Genomic DNA, 22479 nt, shown 5'->3' on the forward strand with positions numbered 1-22479 from the left:
ATTGTCCCCATGAACAGGGAGGAAGATGGTGAGGGAGGCAAAGAGGAACCCAAGGATCGCAGTTTCACAACTGCACAGTTGAGTGGAATGCTGAGGTTATCAAGTGTCAAAATCAACAGACACCTCCTCCATGTCAACAAGCTCTTTGGAAGGGTTGCAGGAAAGAAGGTGCCAGGAGGTTGAGACTTGGCCATGGAAGGACCTTTGAACCAGACAACGACCTCAAACATACATCAAAATCATCACAGAAATGGTCGCGGGAACACAAAATCGGTTTTGCAATGGCCATCTTGCAGAACCCTAGTGAAAATCTGCGGTCTGAATTGAAGAGGGCAGTCCACAAGCACAAACCTAAGAATATCAAGGATCCTGAAATGTTCTGCATGGAGGAGCGGCCCCTCCCAAAGTGTTCTCCAACCTTGTCAGACATTATGGTAAGAGGCTATTGTACTAAACCATAAAACATTTTGTGTTTGCAGAACGTATTGTGTTAAAATAAAAGTGTACGACTCTCCCATATGTTTGAGTCCAAAATATGACTCATTGCATGTGTTGCATGTGACCGACCGACCAACTGACCAACCAAAACTTAAATCCAATTGACTCCAGATTTAAGTTGTTATAGTTGTTGTGTTCTAGTGGTTAAAAGTTTTATTTTGGAGTGGAAAATGCAGAAATCGGACATGTAATGACCCGGAAGCGGTATATTTGTTTACAAGTAGAAAACGGTAGTAAGTCTGTCTCGTCTTAGCTCTTGCAGTGTTCCTGAACACTAGAAACCATGAACGAAACTTCTTTAAAAATGTAAACGTTTATTGCCTGATATTATCGTTCTGAAGCAGTTTTACAAAATGCGATTGGCAGCCTCTCGTTCACAGTGATGGATTACCTTTACTGACTGAATTAAGTCTCCAGAGTTGTTTTCTATGCCGTTTGGAATTGAATGGGAGTGAATGAGCCCGAGTGGTATGGCAAAACTGATTTTAAAATATCTTTAATTGTGGCACATGCATGTAAAAACAGTCAACATTAAAGGGATGTAAAATGTCAAAAATTAACATACTGTATGCTAAACCGTTAGCAAGTGTACATGGTAGATTTATGCACCAGAGACACAGAGATGATTTTCATATACTGGCTCCCAAAAAGTTGTGTAGTCTTTAATGTGTTAATTACCAGTAACCTGATCCCAGTGTTTTGCTACAAAAATGAAGCTCTTCTCCCAGTCAGCACATGAAAGCTAAGAAAGGTTTCATCCCCCAGGCAGTTCTAAAAAGATCCTGAGCCAAAGGTGGCACACTAAAGTAACAGTAAACTTTAAAGTCCTTTCATTCCAAGGCAGCATAGCACAGGTAGTTAAGAGTTTAATATGGAAGATGGCTTATTAGAAAATCCACTACCTCCATGGATCCAAGTGGACTCAAGTCAGAGGCAGCCAGGCTGTTTGTGCCCATTGCGCACTGCGGTGCCTAATTATGGTACGCGCTCTTTACGCCGCAATATGGTGGCGTTCACATGTGCATTTGTACTACATAAAAATTACTAGTTATGAATGTACTTCGGTGAGACCTGTGCGTTGCAGGATGGCATGGATTGATAGAGATCAGTGCATGAAAATATCAGTCTGTTAAAAAAGTTGAAACTAGCTGGACTTTTGACAGAGGCCAGGTAAACAAACTAGCAATCAGGTAAACTGCTTCAAAATGTTTAGAGACTCAGCAATATTTAATAATTTTTCAATTAAATGAAAACAATCAATCAATTATTAATTTATTTATGTATTTCTGTATTTATTTATGTAATTATTTATTTCACTGACACATTTATTTATTTAATTGTGACTATTTTGGTCCTCCATACATAAGCATTATTTTCTTCACTCTTGAAAAACTTCCTCTCAGTTAAGTGAAAACAAAAAGTCCTCAGCTCCTTTAGTGGATTTCAAGATTTTGGATGGTGTTCATGATATATGCTGATAATTGTGGGGCAATATGACAGCTAGGCCATATCACTAAATAGCTGATGATTATTTTCACTATCATCAAATCACAATGTGTGGAATGACAATAGGTGTACAGTTACATAAACTGTACAGTCAATGCATACTAGGACTCAATAAGAACATTTCCCCCCATACTTTCCAGATCATTTGTGCATTTTCCAAACTTGAAGACATGGAAATAATCAAATTCATTTTTCATATATGTTTCAAGACTTTCTACACCAGTGTAGGAACCTTGGAATAAATAAACCTCAATGTTCTTCCCGAAAATCAATAAGAACACCTCAACTTGTTAGCAAAAGTTCTTTATTCAGCTGAGAAAAGCAAACACAAAAATAACATTAACCACAGTTGACCTGCCAATGTAACTAATATTTTCATCAACGTCATTCATAGGTCTTGTAAGTAACAGTCTGTGCTCTGCAACAGTCTGCAAGGTCTGCAAGGGCAAGCGGCTCCATTTCTTTTTAGTAATTCATACTGGCTGGCTGGCTGCTAAATCCTTCTGGTTCTTCCTCGTCTGTACTAATTTAGGACACGACTCCATGCTTCTTGCCTGTCTGGATGAAAGCGTCAACGCAGCGGTCAATGTCTTCGTCTGTGTGGGCTGCTGAGATCTGGACGCGGATTCTGGCTTTGCCCTTCGGTACGACTGGGAAGGAGAATCCAATCACATACACACCTGAGGAGAGGAGAGAAGTGTGATGAAAGAGCTAGAAAACAACTGTTCTTCAAAATAGATGATCATCACCCATCTGTTGTGGTATTCAAGCTGGTTAATGTGTATCAAATGTTGTATTCTTTTAAAATGTGCCACTGTGTCTTCCTCTAGTGGTTGATAATTATCACTGCATTTGTAATTCAAACATCTTCTGTACATGATAAGATTCAATGTCATGCAGTTGATGTTTGTTTCATGATGTTGATGTTTCATTGTCTCACATTCAGGATACATGTACTGATAAATATGAAGGGTTTTATTCCTAAATGCTATGTAACCATTTTTGAAAAAACACTGCCGCCTATTATTCATTGTTCCATATTTCAAAAAAGTTAACTGATCATGAAAATCATATATGGTACTAAATCAGTGAGCTTTTAACCTCAATTATACTCCATAGTCTATACTTAAACGCTACCAATCATTTTGTAAGAGTAGGTTTCAGATTTTTTTACACTGTGGATCTCTCATTTTGGAATGAAACTCTTCCTATATAATTTCAGCTGTCGTCAGTCCAGTGGATGAGGTGTCTCACCCAGCTTCAGCATGTCGTCGGACATCAGAGAGGCGAGCCGTGCGTCCCCCAGCATCACAGGACAGATGGGGTGAGCCGAGCCCGCGATGGTGAACCCGGCCTGCGTCATCCTGTTCCTGAACCTGGGAGTGGGCAGAGACAAACTTTTTTAGTAATAATAATGTCATTCTTTATTGATCCCTCTTTGCTTAGCCCCCCACCAGAGGATCAGAGGACAGGGTCAGCTAAAGAAGAGCGCTCGTAAAGCTGGTAGGGATTCAGTGTCTCAAGGACAGGGTGGCTGATAGTAGATACAGCATTTTAGAATGTGCACCACTATGGATAAACATATGATCAGCTCTATTATGTGGTACGAATGTGCTCCTGGGAACAGGGTTGAGAGTAAAGTGGATGAGCACAGACCAGAGGGTGAATTTTAATGATGACTTATAAGCCATTTCTCTAAATAAGGGCTATATTTTATGGAGATGAATTGCTGCCATTCCATTTTGTGATGATTTTTACTGGTATCCTTCTGTGATCAAAGAGTCTTTACTTGTATTGTGTGGTTTTTGGATTAATATGATTAGACGTCAATACTGTGACCATTATGCTGGTCTGTGGAAACTGTGAATTGCTGTGTTGCATAGGATTTGATCTATGATGAAAATGTTACTGTCTACTTGTGTTGGGATTTTTTTTCCCACCTGAGCACCACCCCACTTACCTAGGGGCAATAATGTATAGCATTATAAAAATGACTGGTGTCATTATCCTAATGATAGTTTTTTATTAGACACGGCTGGAAGTGAGGGCACACCTGTTGCATATCTCAAAAGGTTATTTTGATTACTATTTCTGAAAAAGATGTTTGGTATTATTACTTCAGTGAGCAACAGACAGCTGCACATCAGGCCCAAGGGCAGCTGTGGGTGTTCTCGACACTATAGAGGGACAAGGTCAAAGAAACAAGAAGGGAAACAAAATTATTCCTCCTACACGTTTACAAGAATAGAAGTTCCATGGAATCGCTTGTTATTGCTTCAGCTGGTTACTGTTGTTACTAAAAACTTTGTACAGTTTCTCCTCTCAATCGTTTTCCCTTTCATTCCCATAAGCGAACATGCATTCTGTGTGAAAACAAACTAAAAGAAAAAGGCTTATCTGTTTTTGTCAGAGGGCCTAAGTCAACAGTTGCATAATTCTGCTGTCAGAGGAAAAACTCACATCTCCAAACGGTCAACTTTTGAAGAATTAAGAAAAGCAGTCTTGCTTTCAAACTGACCACAACACATTTTTGAAGACATTCCATGGGTTTTGAATGGATTTTAACTAAGAAACTTATTAATCATTCAAAAGGAGCATGTAAACCCTCAACTCAAGTAAAAAGTGCAGTGATAAGCTACAAGTGGGCGTCTCCCACTTACACCAAACCACAAAGGCCTAAACAGCCGCACCCCCCAACCCCCCGTGCAAACCCACCTCATGGTTTTGGCCGTCATGCTCTCTGCGATCTCATTGGACGCCAGCAGCAGCTCCACGGCCCGGGTGGCACAGCCCACCACAGGAGGGGGGAGGGAGTTGGAGAAGAGGTACGGCCGTGAGCGCTGCCTCAGCAGGTCGATCAGAGGCTTAGGGCCAACTGTGTAGCCACCTGACAGAAAACAGAATGGAGAGAACACGTTACATCAGATGCTTTGTATTGATAAATCATGAGATGCACAAAAGGAGCCTACATGTAGGTTTTGTCAAGGTGTTTACAGACAGTCAGAGTTGTGGCAATTCATAAGCAGAACTTGAATATGTTATCAAAGTAAGGATATACTGTATTTATATCAGATGGAAGACATACCAGCGGCTCCTCCCAGTGCTTTTCCCAGCGTGGAGTTTACAATGTGAACTCTGTCCATCACTCCCAGCAGCTCATCTGTTCCTCTGCAAATCACAGTGAGTAGCACTATTAGTCAGTCTTGCAACACCAACTTCTTATAATGATAGGAAGATACAGAGCTTTAGTAAAAGCCTTTACTAATAGGTGAGGCATTTTTTATAAAGCTGATAAATACTCTCCTGACCTCTGTCCAATTCTGTCTCATCTTCTCTGCCTCCCATAACTCTTATGCATCACACAACCTCGATCAATGTTTTGCGATTTCATTCCCGTGATTTTGTGTCATGTAGAGTGTGTAATGCCTTTGTATCAAGGAAACAGCATTTTTGATGGTGTCTTGCTTCCGTAATTCAACGTATTTCCAGTTTAAATAATGCGGGGAGGGACTGTTGAAAAGTGTTCAAATGCTCAAAAATGATTTGATGTTGAGCTGTCTCAAATTTCAGATTCTTAACAATAAATACATTCCAGCCACCAGGATCGCAGCCATGGTGCAAAATTACACTGCCATACCATGTTGCCCCTTGTGTCACCTTGAAAGTTGTAAAGTTGCAGGTGTTATATGATGGGAGGGGTGTTAAAAAATCTGTGATGGTATTTCTGGTTGGAATTTTTATGTACGTTGGAATTTTTAGTAACCGCTAAAAATATGCTGTTTTCCAGGAATTTCCAGTATTTTGATATAAAAAAATTAGAGAATCAAATTTCTTTTTCTGGCATTTATTGTTACATAGGTGTACATTATGAATTAGCCAACAAGGTGAAAAAAATAGTTTTTCACTTGATTGTGAATTGAAATAAAACTGAAATTCCCTCTCACCTGCCCCGGGGCCCCAGGAAACCGGTAGCATGGCATTCATCGATGAACACCATGGCCCCATACTGTTCAGCCAGGCCACAGATCCCCTGTAAAGGAGCCACATCTCCATCCATAGAGAAGACTCCGTCTGTCACCACCAGGCGCATACGAGATGACTGAGGGGGAGGAGAGGGTCTTTATGGTCAGTGGAGCAAATACCGGCCTTTCACAGCATAATCAATACTGTAACCCTGACATGACCCTATGGCCTCAGTAATACAGGTTTTAATGCGACACGGTCTAATTACTCCATTTTCCTAGCAAGACTGTACCTATAATGCAGGCAATTTATCAACCATAATTTATGTCCTGTCTGCTAGTGTTAAGTGAGATTGGAACGCATAATTCACCTTCATTTAACTGTAGTAAATATACAGAGGACTCCTGTAGTGAGTGGGCATTTTAACCCAGACTAGCAATGTATCAATATCAGGTTTTTTCCAGAATGCACACACAGTAAATGATGCAATGCATGCTGGTAAAGTATTGGGAAATATCTAGGGAGTGCACAATAAGAATAGTTAGGCTGCTCCACAGGCTAAAAGCAAGGAAATCCTCTTAATGTGAGACAGTGAACAAGCATTATTTTTCCTCTGATGGATTATGATTTCAAAAGGATTATACACTACACTAAAGGATAATGGTACCTTTGGATTTTGTAAACTGCTAATATGTTTGGGTATTTTGTTATCACTCTCGACGGGATGGACAATATGATACTAATAATGCCATGTTAAGGTATTATAAGATTAGATGTTGTATCACAGCATAACATACTGCACAATAATTCTGTTTGTGTATATGAAAAGCCACTTTACAGAAACGGGCATATCTGGTTACAAATAAATGTCAGTTGTTTCAAAACAGTTTCAACTTATGAAACTGAAAGTGTCCCAATTACAAGTGATGAAACTCTAATATCTCCAAAATGAGTGCAATGAAATGTAACAAGCTATGATAATCTGCAGGATAGAGGTATAACTATTTAACAATATAAACCTGTTCCTCCTACAGGACTAGAAGAGGTCCATACCCAGCAGTAGAGCTGCTTTACCTGGGACTCTTTGAGCTTGGTCTCCAGATCGCTGAGGTCCATGTGTTTGTAGCGGAGCCTCTTTGCCCGACACAGACGGATCCCGTCGATGATGGAGGCGTGGTTCAGCTCATCAGATAGGATTGCATCATCTGGGCCCAACAGAACCTGGTGTAATAACAATTTGATGCTTTATTGATCATCCATGGGAAATTCTCTTTCTGCTTACCCCCTCTAAGGAGGTCAGAGGTCAGCTACAGAACAGTAGCGCTGGAGCTGGTAGAGCTTCAAAGTCTTGCTCAGGGGAAGTTAAGAAGGATGAACCCAGCTGACTGAAGAGAACCTCACTACAGGATCAGTAAAGACTGACATTTTTCCTATGAAATCACTGCTATAGTGGAAAGAAGGCATACCTCAAACAGCCCAGCGTTGGCATCAAAACAGCTGGCATACAGGATGCAGTCCTCCCTCTGATGAAACTCCGCTAGCTTCTGCTCCAGATTTTTGTGTAGATCCTATTGATCCCATGTTACAGAATGAAATGATTAAGTCCCATGTAAGTTAGATACCATATAGTCATACATTATCCATGCGTTAGACTAATGTGCTGATTGAGCAGCATTTAGCCCATCATACCTGTGTGCCACAGATGAACCTGACAGAGCTCAGTCCTGCACCGTATGTCTTGAGAGCATCAATCCCTGCCTGCACCACCTCTGGGTGACTGGACAGACCAAGGTAGTTGTTGGCACAGAAATTCAATATGGCTGAGAGAGAGAGAGAGAGAGAGAGAGAGAGAGAGAGAGAGAGAGAGAATTTGTTTAAAGTGTCATGTAGCTTAGAAACCCAAAGGTAAGCAGGTCATCCTCAAATGAACACAGTGGCGAACTCAAATCTGCAGGAGAACCCCATGACCTTGCATGACGGCCTGCTGGACAGGGATACAACAAATGAAAACCTCCAATAGAATTTCTCTCTGCGTGTCTTTTTTGCAAAAAGGTGACTGGCAAGGACAGAACAATAAAGCGACCACTACAGAACAAAGAGGGGGGGAGATATGAAAGACTGCCATCCGGATGAATTCAACACAGTCAGTTTCACACATGAGAGGACATGGCCTGCAGTCAATAGGCCATTCATAAATTAGCAGTGTCAATCTCTGGCAAAGGTTCACAATGAATGGACAAGTGTAAACACTGACCTGCTGCTTTAGCGGCAGGACAGTAAGAAGACTGAGTCAGAGATTCAGCACCACTGGTAATAAACTGGCTGCTATACAAGCTGTGGCTACAATGCAACAATAGTATCTGCTAAAGTGGGCACATATGAAGAGGTTCATTTCAAACTGAATAATTATGCTTCCTTTTACTGACATGAAAGCCAAGCACATCATGGGTTACTGTGAAGTTATGAGTCATGTTGAGATCTTCCTTTCATTGCAAAATAGTTTTGAGAACAGAATCATCAGTGTGAAATATTGACCGGTGAATTTCTGAAATATTTTCCAGAAATAAATGATCAGCTTTATAATGTGAAAAAACTGAGGTACTGAGCGCAACTAGACACCAGCAAACCTGTGCGCTTGACTAAAGAGCAGCTAACTAGTAAGTGACATCCAGGAGACCAACATCGAGATGACACGTCGTGGCAGAAGTGGGCCCCAACTGACAAGCAGTGCTACAAGTTCAGTTAGGTGCTGGATCGCGTTTAAGGACAAGGAAAAGTCAACAGCCATGAAATAAGCTGTCAAGCTAGCTGCTACTTACTGCCACGACTGCCGTCCACGCTGATCTGAGGACCCTGCTTGGACGTTATGATCCTCTCTCCCTTCCACGTCCCCGCCGTTCGGATCGAGTCCAGCTCGTTCTCCAGCACCGATCTGGCTTCGGCGATAGCGGCGTAGCCCCGGTTCAAGACCGAGGCCGGGGGCCGCAGAATGCCCCCGACCGGTCTGACAAAACTACGGACAGCTGTTCCGAGAGACATGGTGAAGTCCTGTCAGATTTTTCTACATGCAAGCGAAAGGAGAGGATCACACACGAGCTAGGGGTGGCCGAAAAGGTCACGTGTTAACACGTAATCTGGGTGGGCGTAGCGCGGTGGACCAATCATATGCCAGAGCGCTCTGGCAGGGCCCTTTTTAGTCCAATCATATTTGAGTAAACATTTCCTGAGTTGTTCAGTGTAACAACGTTGCTTTATAAACTTTACCTTATAAAACTGTTTGACTGCTTTTCAATTCTCACTAATAGATTTCCTATGATTTATGCAGTAATTAAAAACTACTTTAACTTGTCATTTAGAATGAAGGTTAAAAAGATAACACTATACAAACAGCAAAAACATATACAGTATATTCCTTGTTCCTTGTCTTTGCCCCCCTACACACACACACACAAGCAATTGGATTGGATTTGGTGTGCTTGTCAACTCCTATATCTGCAAAGCCATGAACTGGATTACATGCCTTAAGGAACCTTATCGCAGTGCTAACACTCAACACTCACCCCCAGCCTTCAAGAATGAAAACAGGCAGATTGTCAGTTAATAAACGAGTTTAATATGACAGTCTTCCATCATGACATTCTGCAAGATCTGTTAAACTTCAAGTATCTTCACAAGAGAATGTTAGATGTAAAAAAAAAAAAATCTTGTGTCAGTTTTCTGTGACAGCTGCTTACATTAATAATGATGTGATTACAAGCATCAAACTATTCCACTATAGCCGAGCTTCTCTCACATACAAGTATACAGTGTTTGCTACTCTGATAGTGATGTGCACCATGGTTGTCTGTGACCCACCATGATGTTTGACATTTACCGGAGTACATACTGTATGTTGCAATAGTTTCTGTAACAATATTCCTTCTCTTTCTCTTCTTTAACAGCAGGAATGAAACCATATAAAATGTGCAAATGTTTGCATTCCACACATGGATAACTCCTCATAGTAGTGTCCAGGGAAACCCCCTGTGCTTCATCAAGTAACAATATTTTATCAGTTAAAAAAGAAGCTTGGCCCATAATAAATAGCATTGTACTCTGGTATCATCCTTTCTCTAGGTAAGGGCTGCACTTCTCATTTCCACGTTACTGTCTCGCTGCATGTCATTCATCCATTCAGCAATAAGACGTTCCTTCTCTCAGTCCACGGGGAAGGATCTTCATTAGTATTGTGAGTCTGACAGGCTCAAGTGTGGCCTAAGACTGGGAGTGGTTGGCGTCCTGCGAGGAGGCGCTCAGGGACGGCAGTCGCTCCGCTGCTTTTGCTCTCGCTGCCAAAAACCTGTCAAACTCTGCAGAGGAGGTGAAGCAGGGTTAGATGAGATGAAACTTTATTGACACCTGTGGGGAAATTAGGTTGTTGCAGCAGCAAGATTAATAGGATTAAGCAGGGGAAAAGACAAATAGAATAGAAGCACACAATATGAAATATGAAATAGAAAATGTGCAAAAAATAATAAAACAATAAAAACGTGTTGATGTTAAGTAGACTGTATTGGTTGGAAATACGGGAATTAATGAATTACAGATGTTACTGCAGTTACTTACAGTTTATATGTTTCTAGCAGTCATAATTAAATATCAGAGTAATTAAATATGGATTACTAAATTATGAATATGTGCTGTGTATATATACATATACATACTATAGATATAGAAAAATATAAGTATTAACAATACACAGTATGAAATGGTGGAACCATGAAAATATTGGAGCCATTATGAAAATACCATTAATATGCAGAATATAACGATGGAGATATGGATATGGATATGGATGATGGAGATATGTGAAAACTGAAGACATAAGTATGTGATTTTACAGCAATATGCATGATGTGCAAATGTGAATCATATATACAGTATATGTACAGTAAGTGTTGTGGCATGTAGGCTGGCATTATACAAAACTATACACCTAGTGTAGGTTTTGGAGACAAGAGACAACTATACTGGAGTTATACTGCACCCTGCAGGTGCAGTATAACTCCAAATATGAGAATGAAAGATAAAAAGCTACTAAATGCAAAAAGGAAACAGATTAGAAAGAATCTCACCTTCACTGGTCACACCATCTGAATCATCAAAATCATCGTCCTGTTTCGCAAATAGAAAGGCCATATTTTATTATGTTTTACACATACACAACTTGAACATTTAAAAAATAAAAAAGGATACACGCACTTTTCTGAGTGCAACATGTAACATGAGGACTACCCAAGGTTAAGGCACAGAAAAATGTTTGCATGTACATGCAACAAAACCAAATGCTAAATGCTTTGTATGAGTAAATGGAGTAAACCAGCCACTCACCTCATCCTCCATGGCCAGCCATTTCTCAATATCATCCATTATACTAGACTGACTGACAGGAACCTAAGAGAGAAAGAGCAAACTAAGTACCAATATTTACAGAAAGTTCAATGTGGACCACTGGTAAACTATCACAAAACTTCCAAACCACCAACAAAGAAGGACCACCCAAGAACAGACAAAGAAATGGATCCATATGTCTGTGAGCAAAGCAATTAACGAAGAGGGTTTGTCTCTGCAGGAACTGAAGGCACAACAACAATGTAGAGAATCAGGACAATGCAAACCAGACAAAACCATAGTCTTTACAGCAACTGAACAGCAGAGCGTATACCGAAGGCTTTAATGTAAACTCAGAAATTCTGTTATTCTGTTTAGTATATCAAACAGCATGCAGACCATTGTGTTTTAACTCTATGCTTCATCCACCAAACCCAAAAAATGTTGTGTCTCTACACAAACAAACACACACTATCCAGACCACAGCAAAAGTAAATTATAACCTCAGGATAAAAGCAAGAGGCAGAGAGAGTAGAAGAATGCACCAATATAAAACCAGCACACATTTTGGCACAGCCAGTTTCTGCACTAGACCCACCATTCCCTTTTTTACCATCCAGTCTAAATTTGGTGAGGAGCTGCGGGTGGAGGCTGGGCTGTCATCCTTCACACACACACACACACACAGTAATTTTAAGCACAAACAGTTAGACAATTAAGGACAAGCACATAACAACACAGCATAGCCTACCTACAGAAATTCATCCACACAGGCCACGAGGAACTGGCAATGTAACTCAATGAGAGCAGTGCTTCCCCCTGTCTGTGAACTCTCTCCACTCTCCGCTCCAACATAGGTCATAAAACACAATGAATATCTATACAGTCAGCCTGTTATTTAATGACACACAAAATCTCAGGATTGACCGGAGGCCATTGCTTTCATTTCAAAATTTAGAATTCCATAACAAATCCTAGTCATTTCATAACACAAACAAGATATTTCAATACTTGATTTTGTGGTGGTCCCAATGGTTGCATGATAAATGAGGGAAAATCAAACATGGCTGCTAATAAAAAGCTTGTGACTAAACCTGTAAAACTCTTCAAAACTTGAATAACATGGTATCTTTACTGACCGTTCCAGCATTTTGTAGCCTGGTGTTCGGAGCTTGAGCCAGGCCATCCACAGCAACTTCACTCTGCTCACTGAAACATAAGGTTTGTTCCTGGGTTAACCATGTAAGCCATGTAAGCTAAAGGTTCACGTTAATACATATTGAAAGACTGGCACATATCTTTTAAAGGAATTAGAAGGAATGGGTTGCAATTAGTTGGAATAAAACTTTCCCAAATCAGGATCAGCATCTCAGAAAGACTGAGAATGGCATTCCAAAAGCTTGCCAGGGAAAGAGCTGAGTGTCTGCACTGCAGCACTGGTTGGCATGGCCACAAGTAGACCATGCCAGCCTGTTCATCAATGGCCACCACACTTGCTTTGTTATTTACTCAGCATTAATCTCGCGTAGCCACATCTCCATCTCAAACTAGAGGAAGTCTGGACAAATTCAAGCAGAACAGTTGGTTAGAAAAGGGCGGAGACGTTGTGGGCTGTCGCCATGCTTCAAACCAACCAAAATCTTCCTCTGAACTTCGACCAGCATATGCAGCGTCAGTCCCTTTGGCCTTTAGAACGGCCTGTTCACCATTATTGATGTGAGAGGACAGACTACTAAAACTATAGATTTCTCTTTCCCATGTAAAGCATCACAGGCTGTCGGCCAGGTTTGATAAATCAACCTTTCAATTTGACGTCGAGAGCAGAGAGTTTTAAGTCAAAGTTTTCGTCCATTTTTATCATTAGTGTAGCTAAACTTAAAAAAGGAGAGCCAATCGAACGGCTGCCTCTAGCTCCACAAGGTCTCGTTATCCAACATTTTCTGACAAGAAGTTCTCCAGACCTCCGTTAGTTTGAGCCGAAGGTGTGGCTACGCAAGATTAACACAGCATTCATTTAGGGGAATGCCAAAAACTTTTCTCATGCATTTTCTGTGTACCTCTTTAAAGCTGTAAAAAGCTATGATAATGGTATTTCTGTACCGCTGTGAGATGTTCTTTTTCTGTGAAAATGTGTCCAAGTTGTCTGCTTCACTTGTACCTAGAAGAACAACAGTAACAATTCAATAATAGAAAGTGAATTATATAGTGCATGGTATGCTAAACTGGTTAAAGTATAGGCACACATACACATACCACCTTGCATACATGTATGTATGCAAGCTTGTACACAGGTAATTACATAATACACACTCCCACACATACAATTCTTACTTGACACTGTGAGATATATCAGAGAAATACTGTGAGCACTTACTGAGTCTTTCCATCTGACTGGACACAGTGTCAGCTGCTGATTGGCTGAGATAGCTGTTGATGGGAACCGCTGCAACTCCTGACTGGTTGACAGACTTGGTTGCAAGACTGAGGTCGGCGAGGTTGACGTATACGGGGCTCTGAGAGACAAAGAGCAACAACTTGAAGGTGCATGATACAAATGTTTTATGTAATTATATGACTGTTGAGCCAATGCATCCATTATGAGCATGTTCCTTACCTTCTGTGTTGCATTTTGGCCATTTGACATTTGCCTTTCAAACCTGTAAACAACAGAAAAAATATAACTTCATAGAATGGAGAACTCAACCTGCTGAATTATTGACCTTTCTCTCATCTTGTTGATAATATGGAGTAATACCTCTGGTAGCGAGTGAAGGTGGTGTTCATCTCATCGTTAGTAGCCAGTAACTCTTCAATCAGCTTCTCTTCACTGAGTCTAGGGACCGCCTTCACTAGCATGTCTTGCATTTCCTTGCACACTGTGTACATCTGCTACTGACGCAATCAGAAAGAAGAGCAGAGAGGGGCAGAGGTAATGTACAAGATCAGCAAGGGTAAGACAGCGTTACTCAAAATGACAAAAATACTGACTGTATGGTAATGGTTTTCATGCACCACTCCCTCTACTGTGGCAGAGAGTCAACAATCTAACCGCTGTGACACCCACTATCTAGAGACACAGTGGGCCGGAGCAACAAAACATTATCATCGTTTTGTCGTCTTGAAAGAGAAGACGAAACAGAAAGAGCTCAGAGTCAGACAGTAAACATCTGACTCCTGAATCTTGTTTTACCTGCAGCAGCTCCATGTCTGCGAGTTTGGCTGTGACTGGATCCAGCTGGCTCATCATGTCTGACATCACCGTCAGGTTGCTTTGCACCACTCCCAGGTCCGCCTTCAGCTTCTTCACCTGGAATGTCAACAGTGTTTACTAAATAAACTGAACAGTAATACTCTTTGCAGAGGCAAATATAGATTCAAGTGTAAATGAAAATGAACCAAGTAACACAGAGACACACAGGAAAACAGGCTTTTCTACTGACATTTGAGAGAGAATTCCAGCCACCGTGCAAAAGACAGCTGTCCGTGATTAACTGGAATACAATTCATACAGCCTCAGATGCACCAGGCTTTCCAAATTCTAATATAAAATCTCTCTAGCGTGACAAGTCCCATCACCTGCTGGGGGGTGAAGACAATGGGTCCCTCCTGGTTCTGTTTGGGCTCAGAGGGCTGGGGCGGGACGGGGGGAGGTTTGGGAGATTTGGGTGCAGCAGACAGAGTGACAGCAGGCCCGTTCCCAGGCAAACTCTAGTAAGCAAGGCATAGGCATGAGAAGAATGAAAGCCAGCAGAGTGACACTAAGGAAAACCCCAGTAAAACAGCAGTAGGAAACTAGATAGAGATAGATCGCCCCCAGCTATCTGCAGTAAAGCGAGTGTACCGGTCCTGGAATGCCCGGCCGTACTAGTACCCTGTCTGGGGTGTGGATGGGCGAGTAGCCGTCCAGCTCTGTCATGGGGAACTCCAGCCCTTTCCTTCGCAGGTCTTCGTACACAGACACCACACCCGTCAGATCAGGTGAGCTGCGGAATGCGTCGGCCCACGCCTTCAAAACCAGAGCACAAATTACCATGAGACGCTATAAGCAGGCGACAGCGCCAAATGCTCCAGGCTGTATACAAGACTCCAACTGTGCTTGAATGCACAATATGTTATATGCATGACCACCCGATTCACCCGAACTGAAATGGTCATCATGAATGGCATAATAAAATGATTATTACATGGTTATTTGTTACAACCTCAGTCAACCCCATGCTGCCATGGCAACCGTGGCATTTCTCACCTGTATGATGCTGAGCACTCTGTCATGCAGGACCAAAGGAGGGTTGTTCCTTGGTATAATTGCCCGGACCAGAACCCCTTCGATAAAATCCCGGGTGGACACCAGAATGTGGAACCGGTGGCCACAGTTCTTCACACAGGCCTCCAGTACCTGACGACACAGAGGGTCAGAGTAAGCAGAGACCCTGACCGACATGGATTACACCTGAGGCAGGGGGCTTGGGTTTTGACTTCATATACACAGAGAGAGGGAGAGTGGGAACGACACTCACCGTCAGCGCCAGCATGACCTCCCTGAAGTTCTTGTTCCCCCCGATCCTTTTCTTGATGGCTCTGACCGCGTCTCTCGGTCTGCAATCAGAGAAACGTTAAACCATCAGCGTAACAAATCACCAGTGCAGAAGAGGAATGTAACCTCCAGAGGACTGGCTGGTTCCTGATGGTATCCTGCAGATAACACGCACCCTTCATCTGTACTGTTGACGATGTCGCAGATTTCCATGTTCAGGGCCCAGTCTTCAGACGGCAGGCTGGAGCTGGTGGCACGCTCTGAGGAAAAGGTGTAGAAGAACAAAATGAATGACAAATGATTAAATGACTGAATGGGTGTAACAAATATACTCAGCAATTATATGTATCATATAATTTGGCTTTATGATGATTACATAACTTGTTTTCTCTCATTTTCTCATTCATTACTGCTTGGCACACTTAATTAAAATTGAACAGCCATCTCTTCTTTAACATAACAATATCAAAGCAGCTTTTCTTACTGAAAAAAAGCCTACAGGTTAAGTGGCTGATTGTTTCATTCATGTAAATCGATTAAAGCTAACTGCTATCTCCTCTAAAGCATTTCATTTAGCCTGCAGCCGAGTAACATCAAATTTGGGTCAGGAGGATGTCTGTAACTGCTCGTCCCGCCCATCTACTGCACGTTAAATAGAAAAGATCACAGCCAATCAATTTGAGGCTCGGCGGATCTTAATCCCGCCTCTCTGTTATCATTGTGCAGTGGACGCGCCAATCAAGCAATAAGCCTTTGTTGCGCCGTCAATCTTGATAAATTTAATTTGGACGCTTTCTTCCATCATGTGTTACACGAGCATCGATCCGTTCATAAGCTAACGTTCAACAAAACGCTTTATAATACACATGCATAACGGGAGAGAAGCTGTAGTGTAGCCGCTGAATGCAAATACCTCCAGTAAAGGTGCATGACGATGAATGGACGATGTACTCGTTTATAATGTAACGACCTCTGACAGCAATTAAACGGTTTATTACCTATTCGTTGTCCAACAGACGTGCTGAAAGGATTCCCTGTTAAAAACTCCATCTTGTGTCCTGACGGCCCGGCGCAGCACCGACGTCCCGGTCCCGACAACAGCCCCGCTTCTTCTTCTGCTGCTGCTTCGTCTTCCAGACAGCTCGGCTCGGCTCAGCTCAGCTCAGCTCACAGCGAAGTGGAGCACCAGTTGAACTGCATTACGTCATGTATTAAAGGGAAAGTGCTATCCATTCAGTTAGGATGGCCAGCTTAACATTTACTGTACTCCTCAATGATTTTTTTCATTCCAGACACTGGTGAAAAGAGAAATAGAGTCGTTACGTCACTTATTCTGGGATTGTAATATGATACTGCAAAATCCCGCGATGGTTTAACCGTTTGTTTTGAAAGGAGTGCAATCTGCAGAGAATGTCAATTCAATTCAATTTGCTTTATTGGCATGAAAATTACAAACAATGTTGCCAAAGCATGAAGGTACAGAGTGTGTGTGTGTGTGTGTGTGTGTGTGTGTGTGTGTGTGTGTGTGTTTGCGCACGTATGTGTGTGTGCGTCTGTGTGTGTGTGTGTGTGTGTGTGTGTGTGTCATCTGTTACTATGAAGACAGAGATGAGAAATCAGATCATACGGTGAATGTGATCTTAAAGGGGAAATTTTACACATTTTTCACAAATGCTGATTCTCAAAAGTGAAAACCAGGTTTCAAGACTTCTCTTATGAATTTGCCTCTTTACTAGAATCACTACAGTTACATAACAAAAGGAAAATGTAAACTGTAAATTGTTATAAATGTGTTATTTATTATGGATCATGTATTATATTTCAGTTATAATTCTTCTTCTTCTTCTTCCTATTATTCGGCTATTATATTTAAATATATATGTATGGTAATATTCACACATTATTAACTTTGAACTTTGTGTGTAACACTGTCTTTGTTCAATTAAAGTCAGTCTCCTTTATGTCCCCTCAAGGCCCTGAACAGTAAAAGCAACCAAATCAGAATAAGACATGAAATGAGAAGCACAGCCATTCATTTTCCTATACTGAGAAACATACATTTCACATATATTTCAGAATACATTAAGAGATGTATTTCAACAAATGGCCAGAAAAATGTATTCGTCCATGTAGATGACATTAATTTGAGTTACATTTTTGACACTGGGAATACATTCAACCTATGTGCTGTTGACAACATTTATCCATATATCTATATCATATAGGCTACATTTTGGCCTATTTTTGTGAATATATTCTGAAGTAGGCTATATGTGAAATGTTTTTCTTTTTTTTTGTATGGGATGAGAGCACTAGTTCACTGAAAAAGAGTGTGTATGCCTGTGTGACAGAATCACACAGACAATTTCTGTAATAAATCAGTATGGCAAAAGGAGACTGTAGAAAGGAAATATGGATCTCATTTTCTGTGTCGTATGTTTGAAGTGTCTTTCTGCCACATGGGTGCACTGTTTCATTCCACATCATACCAGGTCTGGGAATAATGCCTGATGCTCCCCTCATGACCTCCAGCCTTACTCAGTGTAAACAAAACACTCTTGTCTGAACTATAATTAGATCAAGACTAATGATTATTATTGTCCATACCACACATAACCAAGAATGTGACTTCTAAATGGCGCTCATTCTCACAAAACAGCTAATACAAGAACAAAATACAAGGTTGGGTTTGTGAATTTCCAAGGAATGACCCACTGTTTACTCACAAAAATGTCACTTTCACTGACGTAGGCTGGAGTAGCTGTGGCGAGGAAAGACATCTATTGTGTTTGATTGTGCCAAAGATGCAACGAGTGACTCAGACTCAGTGACTCACAGCCCTGTGAGAAACAGAGATTATAGGTGTTACTCTCACTGCTGATGTACAACCCACTCCTCTGTTTACACCAGTGGAGATGATACAATTCTGCTCATTAAAAGCAACATTATGTGGCATTATGTGGGTGATAGAACAGATAAAGACGCAGGCGGCTCGCTGTCACAGATGGCTTGCTATCACAATTTAGGCTCAAGAAAACATATTTACCCCAGTTGTGTTTATCTCCAAGTCTCCATCACATTTAAGGTTATATTCAAGGCTACATTTGTGGCGATAGATTGTATTATGAGAGATGGTTGCTGCTGTGTGTGTATGGAACCGAGGGAGAGCCAGTATTCTTTGCAGTGCATGGAAAATCAGGTTTGCCTGAGGTACCTGCAATGAAAAATCTCCCATGATCTTATCAGTAATGGTTTCATATCCGTGCCGGGGCAAATGTACCATTATTGCTTGGGTGAAGCCTGCAGCACGGTTGCAACCACTATTCTCAACTTGGCAACAGGTCTGTTTTACCTCAAGGGTTGCTATGCAGTAGTGTGGAGGCAAATACAGGTAATGACCAATCACTGTAATGTCTTACTACAACTCCGAGTTGTACCTGCATGTGATGTGGAAAATAAAGAGTACAATTGTCCAAATGTGATGTTTTTGTGACATCTGCCTCCCATCAGTGTCCTCACTCTGTTCCTGTATGGCTGTTGTTCTCATCCTGACTGTTTGTCATTTCAATTCTCTGGGGAATCTGACACGCCACACATGAGGAACTGGAAATGTCGGTGTGGTGTTCATCCAAAAGGTTGAAATGTCACAGACGCCACGTTATCACTGTCAAATTGATAAACATCGATTGGGCACATAAATGGATTCCGTGCAATTTGGAACCTGGTCACTGTCTGGCAAATGCAATTTCTTCTTTCTGCGGAAATTGAGCCAATACGGCCACAGTCCTTCGTTGTGAGACAGCGGGGACAGATGCTGGATATTGACATTCGATGTCATTCATTAAACAATAAGACATGTGTTTTCAAAATGTAAAATTAAGGTTAAGGTGCTGGGATGAAGGTCTGCATGGCCTCTGATCAGATCACATTCTCCCTGATTGGAGTTTCTCTTTTAACCACCAGTATTGATTCAATCTCTCACTGTTACACCTCAGCAACTTTTTAATCCTCCTCCAAAAATCCAGTTGTCAGTTATCAGACATAGAGAGAGGCAGCAATATGAGGAGTTTGGGGTTTAGATGGATAAGATCTTACTTGCTCCTTGCATCGAGTCACACCATTGGAACCAATAATATCATCAGACTATGTCAATCACCATAGGTCTCTTTGCAAACTCATGGAACCTGCAGCTGGGTCAATCAAGCTGTGTCCATGCAATCACAGCCATGATATGAATCTTCATTTATCATACTTTTCAATGGTGGTAAATAAAAACGTCACATTAAAAGTCATGTTTCTTATGTTGCTAGGGAACAAAACTCTGCAGTGTGGCCGGCGTCAGTTGAACATACGTGCAGATAAGGCCTGATGTGGCAGAGGCGTGAGATATCCTTCCACTGTAATAGACAGCTCAGATCTCTCCCCATGCCGCCTTCCTCCTTCTTTTCCCAACTCTCTCTCTCTCTCTTTCTCTCTGACACACACACAGCTCTCAATGTCTGACATGTACACTCACAAAGATCTCTCATTTAGTTTCCCTGGAGTAAATGTCAGAGGCATTTGTCAGGGGGGCAAAATCTAACCTGCAGGAGGCTTATGCAGCTCTTGCACGCGTACCACGAATTGATTCGTCTGCCCCAAGATTGAGCCTGCGATTATAAAAGCTTTACAAAAGAAGAGACCCTCGAGGCGGAGGAGACAGGAGAGCCAGGCAGGTGGTATAAAAAAAAGAGAAGAAGAAGAAAGCAAAAGAACATATTTGGCAGAAATTGTCTTTAATTGGTGAGGCATGTTATCACCTTTCCAGGGACTGTTTCATGTCTCAGCCATCGCTGCGTACAAGAACAGGCAGGGTTTTCAGTAGCATCCAATTAGGGTGGGTTGGTGGTAACTTGTCTATATTCACAGTATGCAACCCACTGATTAGGCTTCTCAGCCTGCAAATGAAATGCAGTGGAGAGCCTTGTTCGCCGATGCACAGGTCTGGTAATTTGCAACCAGCTGTGACGGCCTTTATCAACTGTCATGAGCATGGACTACAGGGTCGCTGCAGAACACATCCGAGGCATTGTATGCAAAACAATGCAATGAAATGCACTGCCACAGCACATCCAGTTCCCTTCATTTATATATCGTAGTCTTTCTGATTGTATATGTGTGGCAGTAGTGCTCTATCAGAGACAGAAAATAGTGCCAAGGTTTGTGCATCCAAAATAGCACTTTATCTCTGGTGCATTGAACAAAGGAAAAAGAATACCTGCACACCAAATGTTGCTCCCATTTAGCTTTACGTTTCAACCAAATATGTGTCTTCGTCAGGCACTGTGCTCCATCAGGAACCTGTTACATCGGGGCTTCACCTTTTCAGATGATTTGGCCTTGCTAGTGTGTGCTTAGGTTTGCAGAGCCAAAGCTATCATGGATCACAATGCATCTTTGAGTCTCCTGGATGAGTCATCTGTGTGTGCGTGTGTGTGTGTGTGTGTGTGTGTGTGTGTGAGAGAGAGAGAGAGGTGAAGGAAGGCAGCTGAGGTGAGTTACGTGCTCCAGAGTGGAATTGCAACCAGCTGGTTCTCTCATCACTGTAGCGGACAATAACAACGCTCCCCCACATCTCAGCCCGTTGTCATGGCAGTTACACATGCAGATGTGGCAGGATGCTCTTTGGAATAGGTCAGATATTCAAGTCCCGGCTCCGACACGCTTACTGTGACAGTTTACTTTGTTCACTCCTGTGCTCTTAACACCCACAGATGTCTCTGAGCAGTGTGTGTGTGTGTGTGTGTGGCAAGTGCATATAGACGAGTGTGTGTGTTCGTGCATGTTTGTGTGTGTGAAAGAACGACCTATAAGATTAATCTGAAAGCACAGGAGTAATTACCCACAGTACGATGACAAAACGATTCAACAATTCAATTCAATTTGTTGCAAAACCACAATATGCTCATTTATGGGATAACAACTACAATGTACTTAGTTGTTGATAACAATTGATTTTGGAGGGAAATGCTGAAGACCCAGAGAATAGAAGAACATTAAAACTCTTTATTAGAATAGCACTGTCAAGCTGGATAAGTTGTACAGTCGCAGCCACACAAAATGATTACCGATCATGAACACATTATGGTGTGTTTTCTTTTACATACATGTGAAAATACTCTAAAAAACACAGAGCGTAAGGCCTAACACAGGAATGTCGACAATGCTCTATTATACTGGGCTCAGTCAAAGACTTTAGGGCTGTGGAGTGCTGTGCAATTGAATAGCATTTGGCAACTATTTCAATAAAATATATTTGCAATTTGAAAGCACGTCAAAGATGCCTCCTGCATAATCATGTGTCACATTTGTCAAACCCTGCCTATAATACATCTAATATCCAACAGAGTAGAAGAAGTTTACCCCAGATGAAGATGCTTTTTTGAGGCAGTCTCAGAAGGGGCTATACGTCACAAAACCATAAAACCATCTCCACTATACATGTGTATCGCAACAATATCTGGTCCAGATCATAGTTTATATGAAAGCTAGTACAGATAGGAAAGCATTATGCATTAGACCCAATCTGAAATAATGTGTTTATAACAGTCAGGCGGTGAGCCGGGGCA

General features: G+C 41.7%; 2 protein-coding genes across 5 annotated transcripts; both read right to left on the reverse strand.

Moving 5' to 3' along the window:
- Nucleotides 1–2291: 2291 nt before the first annotated feature.
- gcat (glycine C-acetyltransferase) lies at nucleotides 2292–9218 on the reverse strand. The gene is made up of 9 exons (XM_071918513.2): nucleotides 8787–9218; nucleotides 7657–7787; nucleotides 7434–7535; nucleotides 7042–7188; nucleotides 5949–6103; nucleotides 5090–5172; nucleotides 4720–4891; nucleotides 3259–3380; nucleotides 2292–2684 (listed from the first exon to the last, which is right to left on the reverse strand). Exons 1-9 carry the CDS (start codon nucleotides 9004–9006, stop codon nucleotides 2533–2535), a joined length of 1284 nt encoding a protein of 427 aa, XP_071774614.2. The 5' UTR covers nucleotides 9007–9218; the 3' UTR covers nucleotides 2292–2532.
- A 321-nt stretch (nucleotides 9219–9539) lies between these two features.
- Nucleotides 9540–17113, reverse strand: tom1 (target of myb1 membrane trafficking protein). Of its 4 annotated transcripts, none has more exons than XM_078284624.1 (16): nucleotides 16870–17113; nucleotides 16047–16131; nucleotides 15855–15933; nucleotides 15584–15733; nucleotides 15209–15343; nucleotides 14914–15045; nucleotides 14528–14644; nucleotides 14093–14226; nucleotides 13952–13994; nucleotides 13712–13850; nucleotides 13438–13495; nucleotides 12477–12546; nucleotides 11951–12001; nucleotides 11338–11400; nucleotides 11082–11121; nucleotides 9540–10316 (listed from the first exon to the last, which is right to left on the reverse strand). In XM_078284624.1, exons 1-16 carry the CDS (start codon nucleotides 16919–16921, stop codon nucleotides 10222–10224), a joined length of 1443 nt encoding a protein of 480 aa, XP_078140750.1. In that variant the 5' UTR covers nucleotides 16922–17113; the 3' UTR covers nucleotides 9540–10221. The 4 variants fall into 4 exon arrangements, with proteins under 4 accessions (XP_078140750.1, XP_071774592.2, XP_078140751.1 ...); XM_071918491.2 differs by having other exon boundaries at nucleotides 11936–12001; nucleotides 16870–17112; XM_078284625.1 differs by lacking the exon at nucleotides 11951–12001 and having other exon boundaries at nucleotides 16870–17109.
- Nucleotides 17114–22479: the final 5366 nt, after the last annotated feature.

This window comes from Centroberyx gerrardi, chromosome 7 (genome assembly GCF_048128805.1).
Source record: "Centroberyx gerrardi isolate f3 chromosome 7, fCenGer3.hap1.cur.20231027, whole genome shotgun sequence".
Lineage (NCBI taxonomy): Eukaryota > Metazoa > Chordata > Actinopteri > Beryciformes > Berycidae > Centroberyx > Centroberyx gerrardi.

Coding starts and splice junctions, on each gene's coding strand:
- gcat (XM_071918513.2), bottom strand. CDS start 9,006: ATGTCTCTCGGAACAGCTGTCCGTAGTTTTGTCAGACCGGTCGGGGGC. Junction 7,788..8,786: donor CGTGGACGGCAGTCGTGGCA/GTAAGTAGCAGC, acceptor TCTCTCTCTCAG/CCATATTGAATTTCTGTGCC. Junction 7,536..7,656: donor GGTTCATCTGTGGCACACAG/GTATGATGGGCT, acceptor TGGGATCAATAG/GATCTACACAAAAATCTGGA.
- tom1 (XM_071918491.2), bottom strand. CDS start 16,921: ATGGAGTTTTTAACAGGGAATCCTTTCAGCACGTCTGTTGGACAACGA. Junction 15,934..16,046: donor GTCAACAGTACAGATGAAGG/GTGCGTGTTATC, acceptor CTCTGATTGCAG/ACCGAGAGACGCGGTCAGAG. Junction 15,344..15,583: donor GAGTGCTCAGCATCATACAG/GTGAGAAATGCC, acceptor CTGGTTTTGAAG/GCGTGGGCCGACGCATTCCG.